We start from the raw sequence: 25,840 nt of genomic DNA on the forward strand, positions 1-25,840 counted from the left end.
CCAAAATAAAGCACATAAGATAGATTTGTTTATCAGAACTTGATAGAGCAGTTGTTCAGACGCAAATTCATCACGAGCAAGTTCAAGTTATATCATTAAGATAGCATACCAGATATACTAACTATAATAAATTGTTTATATGTATATTTATATTTATATTTATAGTAGTAGTGGTACTGTGTTATGATTAGATCTTCCAACAACAACTCCACACTTGTAGGAGGCGCTAAAGCACCAAGAGAACACCACGAAGAAGAACCCAACCCCTCCAAACGCTGCTGACGAAGTGCTGCTTCCTCAGTCACTTCCGTACACTACTATGAGGAGGACGAGCAGCACAGACCGCTGGTAATTATCAACTTCTGGACCAAACGTAAGTATTTTATTAATTTAATCACTACTTATTAAAACAACCGTTTAATCCCTGAAGCGTCGAAGAGCTGAGGTCCTTTCCTGCTTCGCTCCCGTCGTCTGTCGCGTCGCGCCAAAACCAAGAAGAACTGAAGTGTGGTGGTCTTTGTTTTAAACCATCGCGAAATGGTCAATGGCGAAGATAAAGCTCCTTCCTGAACCGGATGATGGTCGATGTAGTCCTCAGCGGGCTGACACGGGGCTGAAAGCGGTTGTGACCACAGCTATCGTTGCTATTATGCTAGAAATGCTAACGTAAAGGAGTCAGCCTCGTTACCCCATTAACAGACATCCACAGAGGGACGTTGTTCGGACAAACTCACGTTAAAAAGTCAAATAAACGACGATGGCCGAGAAACTCAGTTGCTGTTTAGCTTCATTTAATCATGTGAAAGTATCCGGATAAGTTTCAGGTACATGGGATGTTATGTTTTCCTTAACCCCTCCCACTTCTTCTTCCAGCATGAGTAATGTTTAAAGATGAAACGAAACCTGTCTGAGAACTGGTCTCATTCATGGACCTCATATTTGAAGTGTAGTAGTGGGGAATTACCATCAGGGCGTGTTGTGGTTAGTAGGAGTAGGCCTGCGAGGAATCAAACAAAAGGTTTTATATATAACCCTTAATAGGTTACCTCACATTTCAAAAATGTCTTGCTGATTATCAATTGTTTGTCATGCCGGGCCTATGAAGATGATTTAAACCTCAGCCTTCACTCGGTAGCAAAGAATGGGTTTTAAACTCACAAGAAATAGATATTTAACATTTATTGTGATAATTATCCATATCAACAGACATTTATTATCTTTATCATTTAGGGCCATATCACCCAGTCCTTGTGATTGGGGGAGGAACAACACCGACCACACTCTTCCCAAATATTGAGGACAAATATTAAACATCACTCAACAAGCAAGACACATGAGATACTATTATCTGTGAATCTTTAGCCAGATGCATCCCATTGAGATTATGGGATCAGTGTTTGGAAAGAGCAACAATATGAACTTCATTTAGGACACGTGGAAGTGAGTTAAAAGTATCACATTCAGCATCTTAATAAAACAGTGTACATGCTATGAGGTCATGTGGTGGCTATTTCTTTGAATCAAAGCCAAACACTTGTCTTTCTGTAAATTGAATCCAGCATCTGCAAATGGACTCACAGTACAATCACCAGAAGGACATGTACAAATGAGCAAAGAACAGAGGGAGATCTGTGTACTTATAACTCACAGCCCCTTCCCATTGAGTATGTAAAGGTATTTATTAACCCTCCTGGTGTGTTAATCAGTGTAGGAGACATCATGCTTTCACATCTCTGAGGATGACCTCAAGAGTGAGATCCCAACCATATGCTGAGAGAGAGCAGTTAATTTGGTTTCCAACGGTGTGGTTGAGAGTGGAGATGAGCTTGGTTGCCTTTGTGCTGCGTTCAAATAGAAATCATGACTCTGTGAAATAAGAAAACACACAGCCAGTTCAATTTCAATGACACCATTGTGATGCACAGTTGTTAAAATTGGCACATGGGATATTGTTGCTATAAAGCATGATAGCTGCATCTTAGCTTTTCATTGCCACACCATGATAATGCTGGACCCAATATGACGTTAAAATGGTTGTATTAAGCAACTTTACATTTTTTCTTACAGAATTGGGGAAAATGTCAGATTCAGACTCTGATTCTGATTTTGTTCAATGGGACAATTCCAGACACCATGCGATAGAGGTGAGTTATTAACTTATATCAAAATGAATATTTAGTCAGCTTGCGGTTTTTTGTAGGTCATACAAAACTCTCTTTTTCTCCTTTGTATGTTCAGAGAAGTGATGGAGTCTTCAGTCCATCAGGTAAGGAACATTTATGTGCTATTTTGTATTTTATACACTAGTGTATCAAATTACTTAATTGCTTAAGTTGATAAATGTTGAGTGTTTTGATGAAGTTAAATATTAATTTTGTAATTTATCAGACTTTATCAGGTTTAACTTACATTTTTATATACAAAAATATAAATGATTGCCAGGAAATTCCTTCATCTACTACCTTTTACTTTTTGGTAAATAAAGGTATTTAAAAGTACTCAGCCTTCTCTGGAGTTTCTTTTGCTAGCTGTGGCACAACATGTGACATTGCTTCAAGAATCAAGGTTATAGCTTCTCTGTGTGGCTCTCAGCTGGGTGACACAAATTTTCTGAATTTTTTTTAGAGTATGATTTTGATCGATGGGACCTTTTACCTGCCCGTACCAAACAAGAAACTGGACAGAGGATGAAAATCTGTACCCTCTGGCTTCCCATTCTGCTGCAGCGTGAAGAATCCGGCATTAATGTTTCCTGGGCTATACATATTGGCCTAATTGAAGCTATGTACGTATAATTATGACTGTGATCTGGATCTACATACATACATCTGTGATCTACATTTTAGTTATCAATCAATACAACCAAATGCTCAGTGTTTAGACTATTGAATCATTTTGAATCGTCTCCTCATAGGGAAAGTGAAGATATAAGTTTGAAATGCCTGCATCGGATCGAAACAGTGGAAGCTGTTCTCAGAGCCTTGGAGAAAGGAAGTGTAAGTACAATAGAATTGTAATAAAAAGCAAAGTATTAAATTGCAGTGCTTACTTTTGCTTATGATATCAATGACCTGTTCTCTGTTTCAGTTGAAAAGGAACCAAACAAAGCACATTTTCTGGATAAGCAACATGTTTAGTGTGGTAAGTTTGTAAAAAGGCATAGTCTATATTGAATATGTGAGGTGTTATCAGCTAATATATGTTAAAGTTCTTCAAACAGTGGCAGAGGCATGGCTTCTAGCTTATAAAATTAATGATGTTGATCACCTTTCATGAACATTTTGCAGCTCAAAGGGCTTTAAACCAATTTCTAACTGTATAAAAACATTTAAAGAAACAAGTAGGAGTTGTTGCACATTCAATCTTTATTATTCTGTGTTTAAACTTTGTTTCCACATAATTTGGCTAAGCGGAAATGTTTATGATAACAAAAAGGAACGAGCCAAGTACTGAACCTTGTGGAACACCAAAGGGAATAAAGTTGAATGTAGAAAACGTCTATTGGTGCATCGCAAGAAATGTCCAATGTTCTCAATCTAAAAAAAATACTTTTTCCTCTGTTTCGCATTTTGATTTCTTTGACTTTATAGAATCAGAGTTCCCCAGAGGTTTTGGAGGATGCGTTAGATTGGTTGGAGCGAACAGGAGAACCGGCTATTCGCAGACGTGTCCTGGAGCTCGGCCACCCACGCACATGCTACATGGCCCTGTACCATATCTTCACTGAGTGTAAGTCAATCACCCTACAGAACACACAGACTTTTCTGCTACAAAGCAGCTCTGACATCATTACCACAAGACATTTCTAGTAAAAACCCAAACATTTGTGCAGTTACTGGATTTAGGATTATAATATACTACAAAGCCTCTGAAAGCCTTCTAAGAGTTCTAGGAGCAGGTTTTCAGATTATTTTTAAAAAGTGAACTAACACACTCTTCTTTTGCTTTCATTCAGATGCCAACTATATTCAGGCCATGTGCACTAACCTTGAGAGGACAATGAAGTCACTAATGGCTCAACCGCCTGACCATTTTGTTGAGGTAAGACAATATAATGATCTACAGACTGTAAAATTCACATTTTTGCTCTAAAATGTTTAGAATAATAATTAATAGTACCTTTTATGTAGTTTGAAAATTAGATATGAAGTATCTATGGTAATTATGTGGGGTTATTCTCTGCAGATCACCATTAGCCTTGGTACAAACATGTCCATATATATGCATTTAAAGTGTGCTGGCCAGCTTGTTCAAAAGCATAAATCAAAAGGAAGGCCCACACAACAACAGTTGGCTCCAGAGTTATACACTTTGAATTAAGCCACAGAGAAAACCATACTTGGTGGGTTTTTTTTTTAATTGACAATCCAACACCCAAGGACGATTATTAGATTTTCAGAATTGATGGGGGTAGATTTTCTGTCACTTAATTGATTGACTAATGATTGCAGTTGAAACAGATCTATTGGGTTCGAGAGGACCTCTCAAAGAAATATTGTTGCATTTCGAATTTGGATAGATCAGTATTTTCTGTATTTCCCCCGGTTATGGATCAAATAGGAAAAGGCGGCCGTAAACGTTACCAAGCCTAAGCATTTGTCTGTTTCGCTTTTTCAGAGAAGCGAAGCAATGAAGCAGAAAGGAAACGAGAACTATAAGAAAAGTCAGTATGAAGATGCTGTGCAGTTTTACTCCAAAGCCATCAAATATTAGTAAGTTACATTTTCATATGTTGTTACAATGGGTCTTTATCCCAGAACTTAATTGTGGTCTAAATATGTTTGATAGGGTAGGAATTGTAATGTTATTGGTTATACATGTACAATAATACTATAAAATGTAACGACCATGCAATGAATCCCTGTATATGTGAAGGTGCGTTGTTTCAGTTTTTTTTGACATTTTATTTATTCAATGTATTTTATTATAAGAATAGAAACAAAGCTCTCCATATAATACAAATGATCTGTGACTGAAACGACTGATACTGTCAATATTTTTTTAATTAAGATTCACTTTAAAATGAGTCCCTGCAAGGTTTTTTGATTTTATAATTGTTATAAATGGCAAATGTTTGTCCTTTTTAAAAACTGAAATGTATTTCTTCTCCATCCAGCCCCGATAACCACATCATTTATGGAAACAGAGCCCAATGCTATATCCGGTGTAAGAAGTATCTGTAAGTACCACTCACATTGGAGCACCATTCATTCGTGTGATTTTCATTCCAGAAGAAGGCGGCAGGGTAACTTTGGCATCATATTTCTGCCTACATCACAATGCTCTATAATTACTTGCTTTTATTGCATTTGTTAATGCACAAGACCAGATTAAAATGCAACTATAACGAAAACTGCTATGCAGAATAACAGTTTTTATGGTGTGCCTCATAAAATAGAAATCCCATATTTATTATTGTAAGTAAAGCTAACTGTTTGTAATTACTGTGTTACTAAAGACATGACTTAAGAACTGTTTTTTACCCAAACATGAAATTCTGATTTTTACAGAAAGGCAGTTGGTGATGGAAAACGTGCTACACTTATAGATCCGCTCTGGGCAAAGGTACTGATCTCTTTTATTATCCATCTACAGTGATACAGAGACTGATCTAACATTTATTGCACATAAAGTATTGCTGTCCTAAGTTAGTACTCATTCGGATCATTTTTTTTGCATTAGGGGCGAGGTAAATTCAGTGTAGTTGACTACAGATCACTTAGTCATTGGATCTGTGTGGAACACTCATGTAAAGTTACATTTACATTTATAACATTAGAAAGAGAATAATTCAAGCCTCAAGTTGACTCCATTGACTTCATCAGGTTATCTGTATACAATATACAAAAACAAATGTATTCTTAAAAATAAAGGATTAATAATCACTAACTCTGCGTTTCCCACTGAGGTAATTAAATCTACAGCTATAACAGGGTCCAGGAAGGTCACTCTCACTGCCAACAGTTATACATTTCTATTTATTTATTTCACTATGAAACTGTGACAGGACAAATGAGAATAAGGTGGGTCGTAACAGTCTAAATAATTAAAGTAAAACACTCCTAACTGAAACTCTACAATAGGGTATTTTTGCTGCTTATTCATGTTCCGAGCATGATTTATGTACTCGAAATGTAAACTGTTCTCCATGTTACTTGACTCCACATTACCCTCATTGCTGAGCTTAGATTAGAATAAGAAGTTGATGCATGTGTTTTTCTTACAGGGTCACTACCGCTACTGTGACGCTTTGTTCTCAATGGGAGAATTCAAACGAGCTATTGAAGCCAACTCCTCAGCCCAGAGACTGTGTAAGGGTGACCATGAAGGATTCAAAGACTTGGAACAACAAAAACTCAAGTTCATCCAAGCAATAAAAGATCTCAAAGGTATTTTCCCTGCATGTATGTTAACAGAAGCACCCAAGTTCACGTATCTATCTGAAACGGCATGTAAATTTATAAAAGAAGTTGGAAAGGGTTATTTAGATGAGCAAGAAATCCAGTGTAGTGCACTGTGTTTATTATACAGATTTACAAAGGTGCCCGTTCTTCTCAGCTAAACACAACTCAAAAGGCTAACAGAAAAATTGCAGGTGGGGGAAAAACTCGAGAAAAGGGGAAAAATTATTTGAGGTTATTGCATGTTATTGTCATGGAGAGCCGAATAACTAGTTTGTTGCTCAATACTGAAACCCTGTCTTGTTTGCTCCGTTTTCAGGTGAACGCCCAAAGAGTAAGACCAAAAGGTGTGTGTGTGTGTGCTCCCTAATACACAATTTACTGCAAACATGATTAATAAACCATGACAAACAATTGGAAGCTCCTTTTGTATTTTGTTGATTTTTCTACAGACTGGACAGCACAAACGAAGCAGAAGCAGCAGTAAAATGTGTGAAGCCTGGAATGGCAAAAAGCGTATCTGTTCAGACCAAGGTCAGTGACTCTTTAATTCAACAGGTAGCAGCCAAATTTGACCCAATAAAGACAACAGTTTTATTAAGTGTGTTAAAATAGCTTTGCGATTCTATAAAATGAGGTCATCTCATCATGATTGATTGGTCGAACACGTGTATTGTGCTGTGTATGGTAGAGTAGAGTGTGGATATCCCTATTTCTCAAATTGACCTGAGTCTCCTTTGAAATGTAAATCTTAGAATGAACATTTCATCCACATGGTCCAGGGCAGTAAACCTTAAGACATTTAATCCACGTTTGATGTAGTTCATTGTCACTAAATAACTTTTGTGTTGACAGGTCCCCGAGGTTAAAATGGACAAAACACCAGGTGAGCTTTACACTGCGTTATACTTGTCATGTCTCATTTTTTATAAGGACATATGATTCGTTTTCTTATACATTTGTTTACTTTTGTGGAGGCTTTTTTGCAGTAAGTGTTGTATAGTAAGTGTAATATGTGCAAATTAGGTTTGGTTATGTATTTAAAACTAATTTTTCGAAAAGTGTAACATTAAAGTAAACTTAAATTGATGTTCCAGAAAAAATATACATATTTGTTAGTGCCATTTTTCCTGCAACATGCATATGTTAGGAAAATCTCCCTTGGTTTTAAGTAGTTATTTACAGGTCATTTTAATCAGGTCATTATTGAACGACTGCAAGTCCCCTTTTCAACCCTTTTGAACTGTAAATTTTGTGAAGCAGCAACAGCAAGTTCTGAGTTTAGATGTAAAACCTGGTCCGTGGTTTTCTTTTAATATTTTCATAGCAGAAACAAACAACTGATATCCCTCTCCTTGTTTAGAAGATGATAGACAATATAAGTTGCCTTAATCCAGGGCCATGCTTATTTTGTTGTACCTAATAGAGTCTTTACAAATGTGTGGTTTGCGTTAAATGTGCCCTGCCGGGATGTTGACCTTCAGGAGGCTGTTATGCATTGTTTATTGTGATAGTTGGTACCTTGTGCTTCAAAAGATGCTCCTGCTTAAAACCCTTAGGTGTCTTGAAAACTCTTTCATCACAGGTTCATCAGTTCACTAGATTGCTCACAGTAACATTCAAACACTTCATGTTCTCTCCCCAGGAAAAAAAACAGAGATTGTACAAAAGAAGAGCGCTACTAAAGACCCTAAACCCACAAAAAGGTGAGTGAAATCTCAATGCTAAAGTCAGGGCTTGTATAAAACATGTCCCTGCTTTAAGATCTCCACTGTGATCATAAAAGGAACCACTGTTTTCTGGCCACTGTTTAAAATGCAGCTCTGCAGAAAAAGTGAACATGTTGAGCGAAGGAAAACCGGCGGTGTAGACAGTCGTGGATTTAACTGCATAAATAAAAGTGAGATTATTTTAGTGTCTGTATGTAAAACCTAATTCTCTGTTCGTATTTGACTTGAGTTTGTTGTCATTCTACTGCCTTTGTTCATTGTGTAGTACACCTTAAGTAATAGCAGACTGGTAACAGTAACTACAACTAAAACAGTCTGCTTCATTGATAAGATCACACAGTCATGTCCAACCAAGGCTAGCAGCGATGTATTAACAGGACTGAACGGTTCGAACATGATGTTTTCTACTGTTGCTTTTAACCACACAAAGAAACTGCCACTTTAATAATTTTGTGGAGGACGGTGTGGACTACAGGTTGGATGTTTCGCTGATTGAAAATTCTGTGCTTCCAGTGAGATTTCTTCAAACAGTGGACAAATGAATGTGGGGGAAAAAGTGGAGTCAGGCACTACAGCAAAGAAGAAATCAAAGAGCAAAAGTAATCCGCCTGCAGCTGAGGTAAGCTTGGAACGCAAACTAGAAGGGCTCTAGAGTGTGCATACCTCCACCATTGCTTAACTCTCCCCTAATGAAACCACATTTAAATTAATTACAAGTAACACACACTCAGTATCAGTTCCCTAAACCTGTTTGATTGTTTTCATCAAGTTCCAAGAATTATTCGCTGAGAAATCGAGGAATTCTCCCTATTTTAAAGAAAGTGGGGGGGGGAATCTTGGACTCAGATCCATACTAAGATTTCCTGGGTTATTTCCTGGCCTATAGCACATCCTTCCAAGTTTTGCAGTAATCTGTCCAGTAATTTTTGCATTTTCCTACTTACTGACAAATAAGCAAACACTGATGAAACATAACTTCCTTGGCGAAGGTAATATTCATGTTCCCCTCTATCATGAATCACAATTGGTGTTTAGTCTTAAAAATAGAAGTGCAGCGAAGCATTAAATCTCTCAACAAAGCCTGGAGCCACAGTGACTCACTGTGGCTGCTGTCTCTCACATGCTTTTCACATGAATGCAGCCAAAGCTTGGTTGTTTATTGTGTTGTTAGCTTCCATTTAACATCATCACGTAGCTTTTAAAATCATAATGATTGTAACTTTTAAGTTGTAACTGTATAATTGAACAAAAAAGATGTGTGTACTCTCTTCAGAACCCTCTTCAGAACCCTCTTCAGAACCCTCTTCAGAACCAGAAAGTGCCCGAGAGTAAAGCAACTGTTTGTAAAGAGTTGAAGTCTTTGGTGCAGGACGCCCACACCGCTCTGGCCGACCTCCGCAGCCGCAATGCAGAACAGGCCTTCAGCCAGGCACTGGCCATACTGGAAACTAACACACCTAAGGTAATCATACCACTGATATGTAACCCAGTGCAGAGGTTGGAGCACTTCATGCTGTTGCACAACTTGCGAGCAAAAATTCCCAACATTGCAAGAGCAGATTCAGAGAACCATGTGCAAATGACATGATCATTTTTCAAGTTTGCTGACAAATGTGAAAATCAATGTCAGCCTACACTGGGCTGGAGATATTGGTGCTGGGGATCCGGTTTGTCCACAACATCCCTCTTTTATATCCAGCACGGGTCCTTCAATGCAAGCTCAAAATTACAAGCAAAACATGTCTCAGACGGTGTGAAAAACTTGACTGGATTCAATTTTGTCTGTGAACAATCTGCCAATAAAGCCTTGTTTTTCTTTTACTTTCTCAGGAACTTGGACTTTCCACATTGGATGTACTGTTGCTGCTGTATGGCCGCACATCTGCCCTGACAGAAATCGGTCAGCCTGAGGTAACTGATAGTTTGACTTTGATAGTTAGACCTGAATGGCAGCAGCACACTGCTTTGCCATATATACTTCACTGATGTTAGACGGTTTTGGTACATTGACGTTGTAGAGCCGGCCCTACCTCGTTTGTGTTTGTTGTCCATTTAACACTTTCAAACAGCAGCAGTAAAACCAAAAACTAGGGATGTCCCTAGTCAAGATTCTTTGACCCAGTCCAGTTTGATTTGTACTGTGAATATGTGGCTCTTTTATGTAATCTTGCTGCACAGCTCATTTTCCTAGAAGAATAACTAACTTAACATCAAGTATGTATGTTATGTTTTGTTGCTAGAAGAATATAATTGAATTGAATCTTTCAGGGAGAAACCAAGATATAAAATCTATATTCATGTTTATAGGTTTCTGTGATTTCCATTTGTTTTTTTGTGGCCAGTATCATCTAAGCATCTTAATTATATATAATATAAAAAATATAGCAATATGGGAATATCCTGTTCTACCTCATAACATGTGTGGTTGCTTTGTGAAACACAGGAACTCACAGAAGCACAGAAACTGATGGAGAAGATGAAGTCGTTTGAGGAGCGGACGTTTCAGTGTCTGGTTTTCTATGCCACTGGGAGGGTGTATCTCAAAGAGAACAGGTACAGACATCTCTAGTCATAATAGTTTACTGTTACTGTTTACACATGTTGCGGTTGCTAACTGTAAAACATCTCTTCAGGTTTACAGTTGCTATGGATCAGTTCTCAGATTCTCTGCAGATGGTGAAGAATCAAATAACCCCTGGTAAACTCACCTGGCCCCTAACTAAAGAGATTGTCAAAGAGACACAAACAGACTATTTCAAGGTAAGTTATTGTAGGTTTGTGTTTATTTCTGACTTGAAAATAGTGTTTGAACATACACCACATGTAATGCCATTAAGAGTTGTGCTGCTCAGACTTTAAAAACGATAATTGTGAAGTGAAGTCCTCATTAGTAAATTCCCAATTAGAGATCAGAAGCAGGACACAGTACAAGTTGAATCTGAATTTCCCCTCAAAAAACTTGTCTTCTCTGTTGATCAGTGTCAAAAAATTTGGTTCAAAAAAGTTTTTATGGAAACATTAATGAATATCACTGTCTCATCACATAAATAACTAAATGTACTTTATGTTTTGCACTACACTTCTGGTTTCGCCTTGGTTTACATGTTTGTTCTCTTTGTAGGCAATTCTGGAAAGATTTATAGAGCAGTGCAAATTCCCTCCTGTGCCTGATGCTGTATGTCGACTAGAGCATTGCCGAGGCTCTTTGAAACCTGAAATCTACCTGACTGACCCAGATTTTAAGGTAAACAGCAGTGAAAAACAGCCACATGGTGTTTTCTAATTCAAACATTTGAAAGATGGATGTTTTTTAACTGTAAGTTTCTTTACCCAAAGGGCTTCATTCAGTTATGTTGCTGTCAGAGCTGTACTGTTGAATACCACATCACCTGTTGGAAGACCCTAAAGACATCAACCTTCTCTGAAAAGAATGAGAAGGTAAATTGAGATTTCATCACATCTCCATGTGCACAGATACAGGTCCATGTTAACTCCTGCTGTTTATATTTATGTTGCAGGATTTCTTGCAAGAAGTATGTTTGACTCCAGACTGTTTCGGCCAAATCTGTAGTATCAAAATAATTGGACCGACAGGCCTGTTGAAATGCAAGGTAAGAGAGTTCTCTGCAGGTGAGATGAACGTGTGGAGTCTCTGTGCTCGTGAACCACAGGATTGGGGTTGACATGACTTGCTTCTCTTTTAAGTTTGAAGCTGACATCCTCAAACCCCAGACTCCTAAGAAGCCAAAAGTGACCCAGAAATGTACAAGGTGAGTCTGCAGTCAAACATCATTGTTGCCATGATCTCATAGCAGTAAGCAAGATCTTTTTGCCCTGGGCTTCCAGTCCACAGGCTTTTCTAAACCTTTAAGTGGTTGAAATGCTACCCATTAATGTGCCTTTTTATCTTAAACCAGTATTGTTTTTTCAACTACTGCCTTTCTATCTGTTTGAATGTTTTAGTCTGAAGAAGTCAAAACCAAAGGTTGAGCACCGGCCCAGGAGGAAGCAGCTTGAGCTGTCGTTTCAAGAGAAACTGCCAATCAGCAACGAGATCCTGCAGCAGAACGACGACTCTGCAACTCAGAGTGAACAGAAAGGTACTGGAGTTTATCTGTCACTACTCTGATGGCACTTATTCTGGAGACGTGAGCTCACATTCAGGAGAACTGAAGTCTGTTTATTCTCATCTGCTGATTTTTAGTTCACAAGATGTTGTGAAGATGTATTTCTTTTTTAATGTCGTGTTTGCTCGTTGTTTTCAGCCTGGTTGCTGTACAGGGATCGGGTTCTACTGCAGATCAGCCAGAACATGGAGTTGCTGAGAGAGGTCAATAGCCTCCAGGGGTCAGCCCTGATGATGGGCCTGAAGCCCTGGCTGGAGCTGGACTCGAGGAGGGGGAACCACCTTGCTGAGAGGATGCTGAACTGGCAGCAGGAGCCTTTGGAGACGTTTTGTCAGGCTGTTGAGCTTCTGCTGGAGAGGAAGAATCGGGTGTGGGCTCGTGTCCTGATCGAAATGCTCAGTAGCTCTCTGGATGTGAATCACAAACTCAACGACTGGGCATTTCAGCTCAACAATGCAGGTCAGCATTGGCCATGTTTTTTGTAGATATGACATAATGTTTTGTATCACATGTCTAATATGTATGATGTGGAAGTAGTCAGGGGTTAAGTCTCCTTATATGGACTTGATTAATGATATTAATATATATAGATTTTTTAGTGCCCCGTTAAATATAAACATTTTATAACTAGGTCATGAAAAGAGCATTTTCAAAAGAGGTTCTGCATTCCGAAGTTGTGTAAGAAATAGTGAATCTTAACATTAGTTTCAGGTTGGGACGTTTGACCAACTTCTTTTTCGTCTCTTCAGGCCTGAACGCTGCCACATCCTTCATCCAGCGCAACGCAGAACACTTGGAGCAGCTGGACCTTGCTCTTCTGCTCACCTTTGGCCCATTACAGGAGATGATTATATCCAAGCTCGGTACAAGGCCGGAGCTTTTTTCAAGTGTTGGCTTGACTGTGACTGAATACCTAAAACAGGCCTCACCACAGAACATGAGACTCTTTATCTGGACTCTGGAGGAGCACAGGGAGGAGTACCTGACCTGCCACACTATACTTGATGACTATTTTGATATGGGTATGAATATTTAACTTGATTTGAAACATGGTTATTTTCTGCCCTGACTTCATGATTCATCTTTCAATTGTTTGTTTTACAGATGGACATTTTTCGGTCTTAAAAAAGTCTGATGAAAATCCAAATGTAAGTCTTAAGAAACCTTGGAGAATTTGTTCTCACTCAAACTAAATGTAATGGAATACTTTTGGGTTTTTATTTGGTTTAAAAGTCTTTTTACTTGTTAAATTGACCTGTAATGCTAACAAATTACAACATTTTATCTGTTTTATCTGCTCAAATCCAAAGATTGTAATTCGCTTTGTCTTCGTTTCAGAATTCTCCTGTCAAGACTAAGGGTCGAGGTCGGAAAAAGAAACCGAGAGAGACAAAGGTCAGAAATTTAATAGGTAGTTGTTGTTTGAAGATGGGACATTTTGTTTACATGTAGCATCACTGATGTGTATCCTCTTCTCTCTCAGGGTGTTATTGTTTTGTCTGACATGAGAAGCGTAACTCCAAGAGAGGAGTGGGAGCAAGACTTATTTGAAGATGACTCTTTGTAAGTTTCGTCCTCCTCACAGACACGGCTTGTGTTGTTACTGTCATTTTAATTTTTAAAAACATGGAGCTTTTTGTCCACAGATCTTTCCTTAGCCCGGCTGATCCATTTAGTGTACCCATTCACCTCCGAGACCAGGTGGCTGATTTTGAGAACCAGTACAACGGCATCGCACACAGAAGTCACTATAAAAACATTTTGGACAACAACCCTGACCCAACAAAAGAGAGATTGTACGAGTAAGTGTGAGCCTCAGTTTCATAGATGCATACTTCATATTTTTAGTAGGTTCACAGTTAACGCAAAACAATTGGTTTGACCCAAGATTACATAGTCAAATCAAATACACAAAAGTGAAAATTTCCATCGGTGTGAACGCAGTGTTACTGTTCATTTTAATAACTTTTTTAACAAAGCAGCAGAAAAAAAAAACAGGAGGGAGGAGGAAATAAATAAAAAAGCAGGACAGCATTCCTCAGGAAAAAAAAGTTCTGGTGCTAGCCAGACGTTACACTTCAACATCCTAAACACACATTTAAAATAAATGAAACAGTTGTGACATGAATCTTTATAACATGTTTTTAAATGTATAAAAAATCAATAATTATTGGAATAAAATTACTTTTCCATTAAAAATGTATTTAAGCCTGAGCAAAGACTGGTAACAAAAGTTGACAGTTGCTGGTTGTCATAGTAATGCAATACTCTCTCTGGCTGACTTGTAATATCTTTAGCAGTAAACTTAATTAATATATACATTATAACATACATTTTTAAACCAGCAGGTTGATATTTCTTGCTTTCAGTGAAAAGTATGTGTCTTCACAATCAATCGCCAAACTGCCTTTTATACTTTGTTTCCGGTCTTGTCTTCTCATTTTGATTTTCTCTTTGCTGCTGCAGCTACTATGCCCAGATCTTGGAGGTGCACGGTCCGCTGATGGCTGAGGACACCCTGCTGGTTGACGAACTGAAATATTTCCCCTCCGAGGCTCAGCAAAAGATCCAAGAAGCGGGCAGCCTTGAGTCCTTCCTCCTGGAGTCTCTTCGCTTCATAAAGATGGGGAGATGTATCGGCCTGGCTAAGCATGCTGTTAGCCTGCAGCAGGCAGGACATGGAGCCATCCTGGATGACCTGGACATCATAGTGGATCCTGACTCAAACAATGTATCTACTGATTTGCATGAATCTGTTTTCCCAAGATATGGGGGCAATTCTTCATCTGCACTGACTCAAGTCCATCCCATCCTCCCAAATCCTTATACATTTCCCTTCAAGTCAGCCTGTGAAGTTGCGCCATATGAGGGCAGCTTTTACCACTGGAGTAGCAGGGACAGTCCACAGCCATCCCCCAATTTGTTCTTAAATGACAGTGAGCTGGATCATCTCAGTGATTCTGATGTTGGCGTTTTGGATATTGATCCATATCTGGGTGGAGTTGCTTCCTGGACAAGTATGGAAAACCTTTCGAGGAAACACCAAGCTGTTCAGGTTAATATCAACATTTTAATCAGATGTTTGAATAAAGCAAGATGAAACACCTGAATAATGAATTGTTAGTAAGTTGAAAATGCTCCTTTTTTTCTCCTGTTAGACATGTCCAGAGAACATGAGCAGTGTCGCAGTCAATACAGAATTTCACGTGCGTTTTGAGAGCTGCGAGGTGAGTGCAGCAGCTTCATGCTACCCAAATGTCGGTCTGACTGATTAATCAATTTTGACGTTGACCTTTCTGACCCTTTTCACTTTTCCAGGGCGACATCAACAAAAAGGAGAAAAGCAACAAGAGGTTGGAGCAGCAGATCAAGGTAATGGGGAATGGCAGAGTAGACCAAAAGCACAAAGACGACCTCACCGCCCTTGAGGAAGACATACGGAAGATCACTGCCAATATACAAGTAGGTCCATAACCAGTTATTATTGGTACAATGCACAATAGATGAAACTGAATGGCTGATGATGTAATAAGTGGTTATTTTCTCTTGTCAAGGTGACCAATAGGGAGCTGACACTGCTCCAGCAGAGGCTGGAAGAGGAGGTGAGAAAGGACCAGAAAGAGAAGAAGGCCAACCAGGAAGTACTGAAGTCCCTCAAGCTGGAGACAGAAGAGTTGGTGGAGGGACAGGGAAGGTAAGACTGAGGGCGAAGAGCGTCCATCACCTGGTTCGTTTTTATATTCGTTCCTGTGTCTGTTTATTCAAGCATCTCAGCTGGCAGCACGGACATAGATCAAATAACCTCTTGTATATTTAAACATGTGACTCAAGTGTTTGTACGGACACTCTTCACAATTTTATTTGGAATAAAGGTACAGTTCTAGCTCTATCTTAAAAAAAAATCCCACCTTCATATGAGGCAACATTAAAATACACTAGACCCAGAGTTCCTTCCAAACTATACTGGATGTACCAAATTGGGAAATCGATGACAATGTCATTATAAAAAGCGCAGATCTCACTTCATCCTAGGTGAAACACAGCATTTTTATATTTTAAACGTTGATTGTTCCCAGTTGTAAAGTGTCTCAGCATCATGCTCTTCATCAGCTACAGATTCATCAGATCTCTACAACCAGGAGGAAATAAATCAGATGGTGACTGATCTATAATTACAATTGTTTTCAATGTTTTATCTGTGTGATCTTTTTTTCATGTGTAGTCTGGCCCAAAACATCCGAGCAAAGAACGCCAGCTGTGACGCAAAGTTGAGAGATTTCCTAAAGCTTGGGTAAGTGATGAGAGAGTCAATGGTGAAGCATAAGCTAGAATCCGACTGGGTTTTCTTTTGTTCACTTCTTTCTCTTTGTCTCTTCAGCAATAAGTCAGCAGCAAAGAAGTTGAGTCTGGAGGATGAGATCAAGCGCCGCAAAGCTTCGGTTACCTCGGCAACTAAGAGGTCCCTAACAGCTCAGGTAGGTCCTGCAGCTCGACCCTAATCAGGCACAATTAACAATTGTTCTTAGTTGGTCAGTCGTTGAAAATTTTCCTTCTTTCTATACTGGCATGAAAACAGTCCTTAAATTCAATCAAGTTGCAGTAAATTGCACACACTCATAGATATTTTTTTCAATCAAGATCCATGAATTATTCCTTTGAAAAACAAAGAAAATTTTGATAAAGACCTTATCTATAAATGTTTAAGAAAGTGAGCACATCTTTCTACCAAGTTTTGTGAGAATTTGTTCAGTCGTTTTTTTTAAATAAAATCTTGCTTACAACAAACCAACAATCCAACAAACAAGGGTGAAAACATAATAATATAATTATTTGGGGTCATCACTTTTTACCTTTAAAAGCTCCAGTTCTCCTGGATAGCTCTTCATTACTCTGGTTGTTTGTTTGGAGTTGTTGTCCTGCTCCAGAATCAATCTTTTACCAATCAGATGCGTCCCTCGTGGTTTTGAGACACAAACTTTTTTTTGAAGCAGCCCTGTAACTGCTTGATTTGCTCTGCAGTTGTCGGCAGTGGAGAGCAGCCGGGAGCAGGGTATGTGCAGCCTCTACAAAGAGCGGGCAGATGCCAAGGCTTTCCTCACCAAACTGGATGAAGCAGCTCACAGGTAAGGGGGGTGAAATCACAGCTGTGCCAACAGTTTGGACTGGTTTTATCTTTATGTGTCATGTCCTTTATCTTTCCAGATTCCCAAACCACAACCTGGAATCAAATAGACACACCTGGAGGTCCAATGTCCAAGAAATTGAAAAGAAAATCTCCACTGCTGAGGTAAGTTAATTTACTACAAATAATTTGAAATCACTCAAAAAAAGGAATGAAGATGGCATCTTAAATCAAAGGCTCCAGCACCACTGCGGTTTAATTTTTGCACATATTTCAAATGATCCGATTTATGATAAACGTCTCTACAATAATTTAATGCAAGGGCTAAAGGGTTGAACCACTTTTTATTTTTAAGAAATACCTGTCTCTGTGTTCACAGACCCAGTACCAGCAGCAGGTTGATCAAGTGAAGAGTGGGAGACGAGTCAGTGAGTTAGTCCTAAGCAACATAGACAACCCAACTGAAACTCCAGCAAAACCAGTAAGACTTTCATTTTCTCTATTTTAAATGAAACCCTTTTTTAAAATTGGTGATAAATACAAATAAGTTATTGAAAGTAATTTACAGTAACAGTAAAGTACAGTATAACAGTATAAAAGTGTAAAATCCTTCCTATGTGCTGTTGCAGCCCTCTAGAGCAGCCAGGTCCCCTCCGCTCGTCCAACAGCCCGCAGCTCCAGCAGCAGCTGCGGCTGCAGCGGCTCCACCTCCAATGCAGCACAAACCTCCGACGTGGTCACTGGAGCCTCCACCCACCTTATTTGACAAAGCCATCGAGGCCCTGTCCAGCATTTTCCCTGATTACACAAGGTAACACACTGACGCCAGGTTTGACGCACTTTATCCCGTGTGCATGTTAACTCTGCTGCAACTATCGTACAAACATACAGCTGCTTCCCTAGGAGCTCTGCAAAAACAGATGTCTAGTGAAGATTCAGTTTTTATTACACTCTGTTAACTCTGACAGAGTGTGATGACAAAAAGTAAATCTCAGCTTTCGCCAATAAGTACAAAAATGCTCATGTATCTCCGGTCAAAATGTTCTTCAGGAAGCAATTCAATGTTTATTTTTTAGCTCTAACTTGTTCTACTCAGTTTTCAACTTTGTTATAGTTCTTAAAAAGAAACCCCTAAGTGATCCTTATCAAGAAAATACTTTTCATTATGTCATGTTTGGACTGCCGATTATTGCTCTCAAAGGTCCTAAAAACATCCAATATTGGTTTTGTTAATATGATCTGTGTTTGTGTCCAGGGCCGAGTTGAAGAGGTTTGTTAAGGAGCTGCGTTCCTCCAACGGTGGAAGCCTGAGCAACATGGCGCTGCAGGATTTGGTCGGCGGAGCGACTCAGCTGATCCTGGACCAACAGGTAGGCCTTGTTTTTATGAATTTATGAATTTTCACCTCTATAAATATTTGGACATTTCCTGAAACAGTTTTTATAGAAAAACAACAGCAGCAGGGTTTGGTAGTGATTGTCCAGTCCCTTGGTCATCTGTAAATAACTGTGTTACCTTTTTGTCTGTTTTATTCAGGACCTTTATTCAGTGAGAGGCAACAGTGTGGAACCTGGGAGACCAGCTCCGAGTGGCATTCCCCCTTATGTAGCCCCATCTCCCGTCTGGCAGTCGGGTGGATTCGTGAGATCCACAAATACTGATGCAGTAAGTCCAAAATCAGTAACAAATACCCCACAATAAGCCTTTCCTATTATAATTCATCACAGCCCCAGCTCATTTATGTCACATTTTATTAAGAGAGCACAGTGATATTTAACCCCAAAAATATGCAAAATCAAGAGTGGGATTATTTTTTTAAAGAAAGCTCTAAAAAAAACGACTTGTAAAGAAAGAGGAAGTGAATATAACTAAACTCATAAAAAAGTAAATAAGTGTTATTTAAGAAGTGATTAATAAAAGTTAAAAGTAACAAGTTTGTTTTGAAGTAAACGTAAAAATGACAGTGGTTGCTATGCTAACAGGCTAACATAGCAGGTATAATGTTTACTATATTCTCCATATTAGTTCAGCAAATTTTGGCATGCTATACACACAGTACAGCTGAGGCTGATGGACATGTAAATGAGTAAAAATTACTTTTGACCTGATGGTGGCGCTAGAAGAAAACTCATCAGATGAGAAAAGTTGTTACATTTCCACCTCTGGCCAAACAAGAATGTGAGCACCAGATTTTTACAACAATCGTCTCTCCCTCCTCACACACCTACTTTTTTTTGTGATTGTTGACAACAGATCAATGTGGAGGATCCCTGCATCATCTGTCACGATGACATGAGTCCCGACAGCATGTGCGTGCTGGGCTGCAGACACAGCTTTCATAAAGATGTGAGTGAGAAAATGTTCTTTTGTTAGGATTTTATTAACCTCCCTCCAGTTATTAGTCAAGTTTGAGCCGAGTGAAACGAGAAGTCAGAAAAACCTCATCACTACCTGAAGATGACCTGTTTATGTTTCTTCAGAAATTAATAAATACAAAACAAAAATAGTATTTTTAAGGGATTTTATTTTTTGCTGACATGAAGCTGAAGTGCGGGGGGGAAAAAGACAGACATACAGGTCATTACAGAAATTATCAGCTTTCTTTATCAATCAGGTCTTTCATGATATCAAGCTGCAGAGCACAGAACATAAACTAACAATGTCAGACGAGTCTGTAAAGTAAAAACTTCATGTAGAGAAACGACCACGACTCATTCTAGTACCGGGTGTGAACAGACCAACTTAGTGATCAGGTGGGAGGTTATTATGAGGCTTAAACAGGCTGAAAAAACACTCTGCTCACTGATCTGAGCTCTGTTTGCATTTGTTGGAAATATTATCTTCATCTAGTCAAGCTTATTCATTTTATCCAGGCTCATATACTAAGTATTTCAATAAATTATGCACTTTCAATCCATTTTCATATTGAAGGCAATACTACTGTCGGCCATATTAGTGCTTACTGCAGAATTGGAATATGAATCTGATGTGAAAGAATCATTAAGAATCAAATTAAACGGATTGATTGAAAACAAACTATTTCTGGAATGGGTAAGTGCAGGAATGTGTAACTGAGCACATGCATGATACAAAAACACAACTGTAGTGGTCAGCAGCTCCACAACAGAGCTTTCTAAAAAAACAGTTGTGAAGCCCAGAGTCTGAATGTAAACAAAGAAAAGGGATCCAGAACAAAAGAGTTGGGTTAATAGATCCTGTGTGTGTGTGTGGATCCTGCTGCTGGGTTTAATATTGGTCTTTTGTCCTGTCTGTGTCCAGTGCATTAATGCATGGCTGAAGGAGCAGAGCACCTGTCCGACCTGCAGGAACCACGCCCTGCTGCCAGACGACTTCCCCGCGCTGTCGGGCCGGAGACGCCCGGCTCCGTAACATCTAACCACTTCCTTAAAGTCTGCTTTTATGTTCAAGCTTTTATTTGACTTTTTATTCATTCACATCTAAACATGCCTTTTAGAAGCTTTTTTTAATATCATTAAAAAGCGATGTGTAGAGAAACACCAGTTTTTACTTTAGCGAAATAAAACTGTCTAGTGTTCCATTTCGTCTTCCTCGTTTGTTTATCTCTGACATTTCAAATGTGAAAATTAAGATTTTTTTACGCTGCTCTCTTTCAGGCCCAACAAATCGTGAGAAGTAGTCAAATGTCTTTATCTTCACTGTCACCATTGTCTCCATGAATGTGATGTTTATTACGTTTGTTTATTTTTTAATCACTCTCCTAGATTTTATCTCACATACGATCATACATATATACTTTTATGAAAGAAAGCTCTGAATTCATCAGTAGAGCCACTCCTCCTTAGCGTTACTTCTTTCACCAGCTGTAGAGGATCTGTTACATTATGAAAGAAACAAGTTCAGAGTTCCAATAAAAAAAATCTCCTGGGTCACAACATTGTCGTTTGTCCTGTTTGCTTGTATGAAGAGTGGCAGCAGCAGAGTTCCAGGGCAGTTTCCTGACGGCTGGTTCAGACTCTGCACAGCTTCAGGGGGAAGTTCTCAGTGATCAGATGCTCGTCATGTAACACAATGACGACGTTCACTTCAAACTCTAAATGACAGAAACAAACGGTTCATCAGAAAAGAGGCTTTTTAAATAGAGTTTTGTTTTGCATGGGAAAGTGATAAATTTCCCTTTTATAAGTGTACTTGGTAGCCGCTCTTATCTAACTCAGCTACAATGAATATCAGTAAAAAGGAGCAGACCTCAAACTATGAATTGAAAAAAAGAATACAGAATCATAAAGTACTGGAAGCAGAGTGGAAGACTTTACTGACCGACTTTGAAGTTGGTGGTCTCCAGCGTGGGGCTGGTGAACAGTCTGGGAAACACCATGTAGATGGGAATAGAGAGGCCGTGGCACACGTCACCTTCGGCGATCTGGATGTTCTGAATCTCCGTGGCGTCTCTGGCGTAGCCTTCAGCACAACCTGAACACAGCAGACATTAAGAAAAAAACTAAAACCTTCCCCCCTCTTTAAAAAAAAAAGGGAATTTCATCATCAACTCACCACAGGTCTCTACTCGTACGAGTTGCAGCTCAATACTCTTGATGGGGACGTCTGAGTTCTCCACCACCACCTCTCCAGTCAGCGGCTGGCTGATCACACAGTTGGTGGCGTCTAAATGGCCTCGGATTAGAAACTTGGGCAGGGAACTCCTCTGAGGACAGATGGGAAGCTCATTCTCTCAGCTTTGAATCAAACAAAGTGAAGCAATACAAATATTGTAAGAAGCGACGGGGGGTTTCTCACCTCTCTGATGTTATCTAACGTGTCTGGAGTGATGGTGAAGTTTACTGGGTTGGGGGCAGTTTTAGCTTTCAGTGGCTGAAAATTCAAAAGGAAAAGATGAAGTCAACATGACTAACATCTCATCTGAGTTTAAACATTATAAAGATGATTCCAAGATTGAATCAAAGGATCAAAAAGTCATGTGATGCATAGTGTCCCGAACTTCTGGTGTTTGTGTCAAACCAAAAAGTAAAGGTGGGATTTAAACAAGACATGAGGATTCTCATGGTTAAGATGGTATGTTAAATCTACAGAAATCTCAATATCATCAGACAAATAGTGAGACAACTATCCAAATAAAGTTTACCAAACACCAATAATAAAGCAAAGAAATCTAAAATATAGAAAAACAATAAATGTCCTATATCTGATTTGCTTTACTGCATTTAAATCCTGGGGTAGTCTGTGTGTGAACCTTGATCACAGCTTTAAATCTGAAGCTCCAAGCCGAACGGAGAAACAAACTGTCACACGACTTTAAACTGTCTTATTTGCAGTTTCACTTCCACCCACCTGACAGTGAACGATGAACTCACAGTTCCTAGTCAGGTCTTTGGCCAGCAGGGAGCGCTTCATGTCACAGCGGAGGGAGTACTGAGGAGAAGAAACACACAAACATGACAGTTCACACAGAAGAACTTGATCTGGAACACAACATTGACTTTTAAAAAGAAACCAGTGGTGTTTTCTTGCACCACTGAGAATCTACTGGGGATATAGGCTTCTCATGATGAATTCGATTTTTTCCCGATTTTTTCCTCCAAAAGCTGTATTTACATGTTATGTAGTCAGTGTGTTACAGACAAATAGGGTTTCCTCTAGAATAGTGAAGCAGCTTTGGTCCTAAAGCTTCATAAGTCCTCTTTACTTCTTTTATTCACAATAAAAGGGAGAAAAGGCTATGAGGGTTTCCAGGGTCCACAGAAGCTAAATTGACCTCATAACATCTTTTTGTTTTAATGTCCCATGGAGAAGACATATTTAATTAATAACATCCACAGAATGCTACCAGGATTATGTGCATAACATTTTATGGTGTGATTATTTAAAAAAAAAACCATTTAATATATATATTTTTTTTTTTATTAAATTAAATTAAAAATACAGAAAACCTCAGGATTGTATGAGCATACGTGACATGCGATTCTGGATGAATATAAAAGCTGAGCATTCAAATCAATTTGCTGATTGTGAGCAATTTGTGAGAAATTGATATCTCGGTTGCATGCAGGATTATTTCCTAAGATATCAGAGGGTGACCTGGACTTCAACTTGAGGTGTGTTGATCATGAATCGTACCTGAATGTTGACAAAGACACCGTGGTAGGTCTCGTACAGAACTTTGTTGCCCTTTGTGAGCAGAGGAAACTCAAAGGGGATCTCAGTCTTGCCGCCTGGGATCTTTCCTGCATTGGCCACCTCGATGTTACTGCTGATCAGCTGGATGGGCTGCGACATGTGACAGGAAGGTCGGATTAATATCACCATTGAAACACTAACAGATGAACTGCTTCTGCGCTCCTAAGTATCGATTCTGTCTATTCTGCATTAATGCTGATGAATATCTGTGAGGAGGCGTGAGGTCTTTAAACTCCCAAGAGACACATCTTTTAAGGACCCCAGACGTCCTCAGGGTGAATCCTCGTAGTTCACCTTGACAGAGTTGTAGAAAGCCTCGAAGACGCCGACACTCTTGGAGCTGAGCTGCAGGTTCACCAGTCCCTCCATGTTCAGAGAGATGCCGTGGTGCTGCAGCGGCTCCTTACACACCAACACGATGACACCAGCCACCGCTTCCTGGACACACACACACACACACACAGCACACACACACACAGCTCAGGTCCTGACTCCTGCTGTAAGAGCTCTGAACAGTTTCTCAGTCATGATTTATACTTGGACTTTACTTTATCTCCAAATCTATACAGTAAATATGTTTGATATTCAGTATGTAGGTAGTGAGAGAGGTCCTGAACACAGGCATATCAGTCTAACTCTGAGCAAAGTGTTTTTATAGAACTTTGAAATATCCAGAAATTAACTGATTTGATTGTACACATGTTGGACTTTACTTTGAAAAATCTCAATATCTATACAGTAAATATGTTTGATCTTCAGTATATTGAAAGTCAGAGAGGTCCTGAACACAGGCATATCCGTCTCTCTCTGAACTTATTGACCAAAGTGTTTTTATAGAACTTTGAAATATCCAGAAATGATACATTCCTTAGTGAAAATGTAGGACTTTACTTTGAAAAATCTCCAAATTTATACAGTAAAAATGTTTGATATTCAGTATGTAGGTAGTGAGAGAGGTCCTGAACATAGGCATAACAGTCTCTCTCTGAACTTATTGAGCAAAGTGGTTTTATAAAACTTTGAAATATCCAGAAATGAACTAATTTGATTGTACATATGTTGGACTTTACATTGAAAAATCTCCAAATCTATACAGTAGAAATGTTTGATCTTCAGTATGTAGGTAGTAAGAGAGGTCCTGAACACAGGCATATCAGTCTCTCTCTGAACTTATTTAGCAAAGTGTTTTTATAGAACTTTGAAATATCCAGAAATTATACATTTCTTAGTGAAAATGTAGGACTTTACTTTGAAAAATCTCCAAATTTATACAGTAAAAATGTTTGATCTTCAGTATGTAGGTAGTCAGAGAGGTCCCGAACACAGGCATATCCGTCTAACTCTGAACTTATTGACCAACGTGTTTTTATAGAACTTTGAAATATCCAGAAATTAACTGATTTGATTGTACGCATGTTGGACTTTACTTTGAAAAATCTCCAAATCTATACAGTAAAAATGTTTGATCTTCATCTTAACCCCCCCCCAGGAAGCTGGCAGCGTCCAGGTCTGCGTCCTCATCAGCTGTCGGTCATGTGCTGAGACAACGCCTCTTAGTTAGTAAGTTAGTTTAGTTAGTAGGTTAATTTAAAGAACAGCATCCTCTAGTAACATTTAACAACCAGATTGAAATGTTGGAGCTAGTGTTGGATGTAGCAGCAGTTAGCATTAGCTCGCTGTGTTTACGTACTTACCCCTTCATGATAAACTTTGTTCGCTCTTTTCAGTCTTATATCCAACGTGACGCTCATGTCTGACGCTCGAACCTCACATAGACACACAAAATACAGGTTCCGGTTGGTTTTAAATATGAATACAACAAGCTAACCGGTGTTAAATGTAGTTTTTACACATCCGAGTCTGGTTTGTTTCTAGCCGGAAGCATTATCAATACCATTTCCGTTCAAAGACCTTCAGAACAAAAGAGGCATCATTTTTTTCATTGAAAACGCTTCCGGCTCCACTTCATCAAAGTAATAGCGTAATAACAACCAATCTAAACCATTGGTTCTAAGGGAAGAACAAGCCAAACGTTACGAGCTGGAAACCACATATTTTAATTAAGTGGGGTTGTTTTTCATAAAAACCCACAAAAATAATAGCTGCCATTCACCTCCATGCTTATAGTTTTAGTTTTGTGTTCCCAAATGTCTGATGGTTTGACCTACACCCTAATACAGTGGGGCTGATTCGATTTTAACCTGAATTCAAGAGGTCAAAACATGTGTGGTGGTCAAAATATTAAAGGTTCAGTGTGCAGGATTTAGTGACAGCTCACCCTATGTT

At 39.0% G+C, this 25,840-nt stretch overlaps 2 protein-coding genes across 3 annotated transcripts; one reads left to right on the plus strand and one right to left on the minus strand.

The window, feature by feature from the left end:
• The first annotated feature begins 315 nt into the window (after positions 1-315).
• On the plus strand, positions 316-21,294 carry ttc3 (tetratricopeptide repeat domain 3). Of its 2 annotated transcripts, none has more exons than XM_061085268.1 (46): positions 316-373; positions 2,068-2,144; positions 2,239-2,266; positions 2,626-2,785; positions 2,915-2,996; positions 3,088-3,141; positions 3,591-3,729; positions 3,956-4,041; positions 4,618-4,712; positions 5,117-5,179; positions 5,511-5,565; positions 6,227-6,389; positions 6,721-6,748; positions 6,854-6,935; positions 7,257-7,287; positions 8,047-8,107; positions 8,645-8,750; positions 9,405-9,593; positions 9,962-10,042; positions 10,575-10,684; positions 10,765-10,891; positions 11,253-11,375; positions 11,468-11,569; positions 11,650-11,742; positions 11,837-11,901; positions 12,095-12,231; positions 12,397-12,717; positions 13,008-13,280; positions 13,363-13,406; positions 13,597-13,653; positions 13,742-13,821; positions 13,905-14,060; positions 14,725-15,313; positions 15,417-15,485; positions 15,577-15,720; positions 15,813-15,952; positions 16,481-16,549; positions 16,637-16,733; positions 17,278-17,381; positions 17,461-17,545; positions 17,760-17,861; positions 18,010-18,191; positions 18,636-18,750; positions 18,917-19,045; positions 19,634-19,726; positions 20,660-21,294. In XM_061085268.1, exons 2-46 carry the CDS (start codon positions 2,079-2,081, stop codon positions 20,768-20,770), a joined length of 5,286 nt encoding a protein of 1,761 aa, XP_060941251.1. In that variant the 5' UTR covers positions 316-373; positions 2,068-2,078; the 3' UTR covers positions 20,771-21,294. The 2 variants fall into 2 exon arrangements, with proteins under 2 accessions (XP_060941251.1, XP_060941252.1); XM_061085269.1 differs by having other exon boundaries at positions 9,417-9,593.
• On the minus strand, positions 19,888-25,438 carry vps26c (VPS26 endosomal protein sorting factor C). Its single transcript, XM_061085271.1, has 8 exons — positions 25,249-25,438; positions 23,849-23,992; positions 23,495-23,644; positions 22,709-22,789; positions 22,157-22,231; positions 21,914-22,064; positions 21,680-21,832; positions 19,888-21,452 (listed from the first exon to the last, which is right to left on the minus strand). Exons 1-8 carry the CDS (start codon positions 25,303-25,305, stop codon positions 21,370-21,372), a joined length of 894 nt encoding a protein of 297 aa, XP_060941254.1. The 5' UTR covers positions 25,306-25,438; the 3' UTR covers positions 19,888-21,369.
• Positions 25,439-25,840: the final 402 nt, after the last annotated feature.

Source organism: Limanda limanda, chromosome 14 (assembly GCF_963576545.1).
Source record: "Limanda limanda chromosome 14, fLimLim1.1, whole genome shotgun sequence".
NCBI lineage: Eukaryota > Metazoa > Chordata > Actinopteri > Pleuronectiformes > Pleuronectidae > Limanda > Limanda limanda.

Excerpts from the sequence above, each read along its gene's own strand:
- ttc3 (XM_061085268.1), top strand. The coding sequence starts at position 2,079 with ATGTCAGATTCAGACTCTGATTCTGATTTTGTTCAATGGGACAATTCC. Across the intron at positions 13,407-13,596 it reads AGTCTGATGAAAATCCAAAT|AATTCTCCTGTCAAGACTAA; the intron begins GTAAGTCTTAAG and ends TCTTCGTTTCAG. Across the intron at positions 19,046-19,633 it reads GATCCACAAATACTGATGCA|ATCAATGTGGAGGATCCCTG; the intron begins GTAAGTCCAAAA and ends TGTTGACAACAG.
- vps26c (XM_061085271.1), bottom strand. The coding sequence starts at position 25,305 with ATGAGCGTCACGTTGGATATAAGACTGAAAAGAGCGAACAAAGTTTAT. Across the intron at positions 22,790-23,494 it reads GTGTCTTTGTCAACATTCAG|TACTCCCTCCGCTGTGACAT; the intron begins GTACGATTCATG and ends TCTTCTCCTCAG. Across the intron at positions 22,232-22,708 it reads AGTTCATCGTTCACTGTCAG|CCACTGAAAGCTAAAACTGC; the intron begins GTGGGTGGAAGT and ends TTGAATTTTCAG.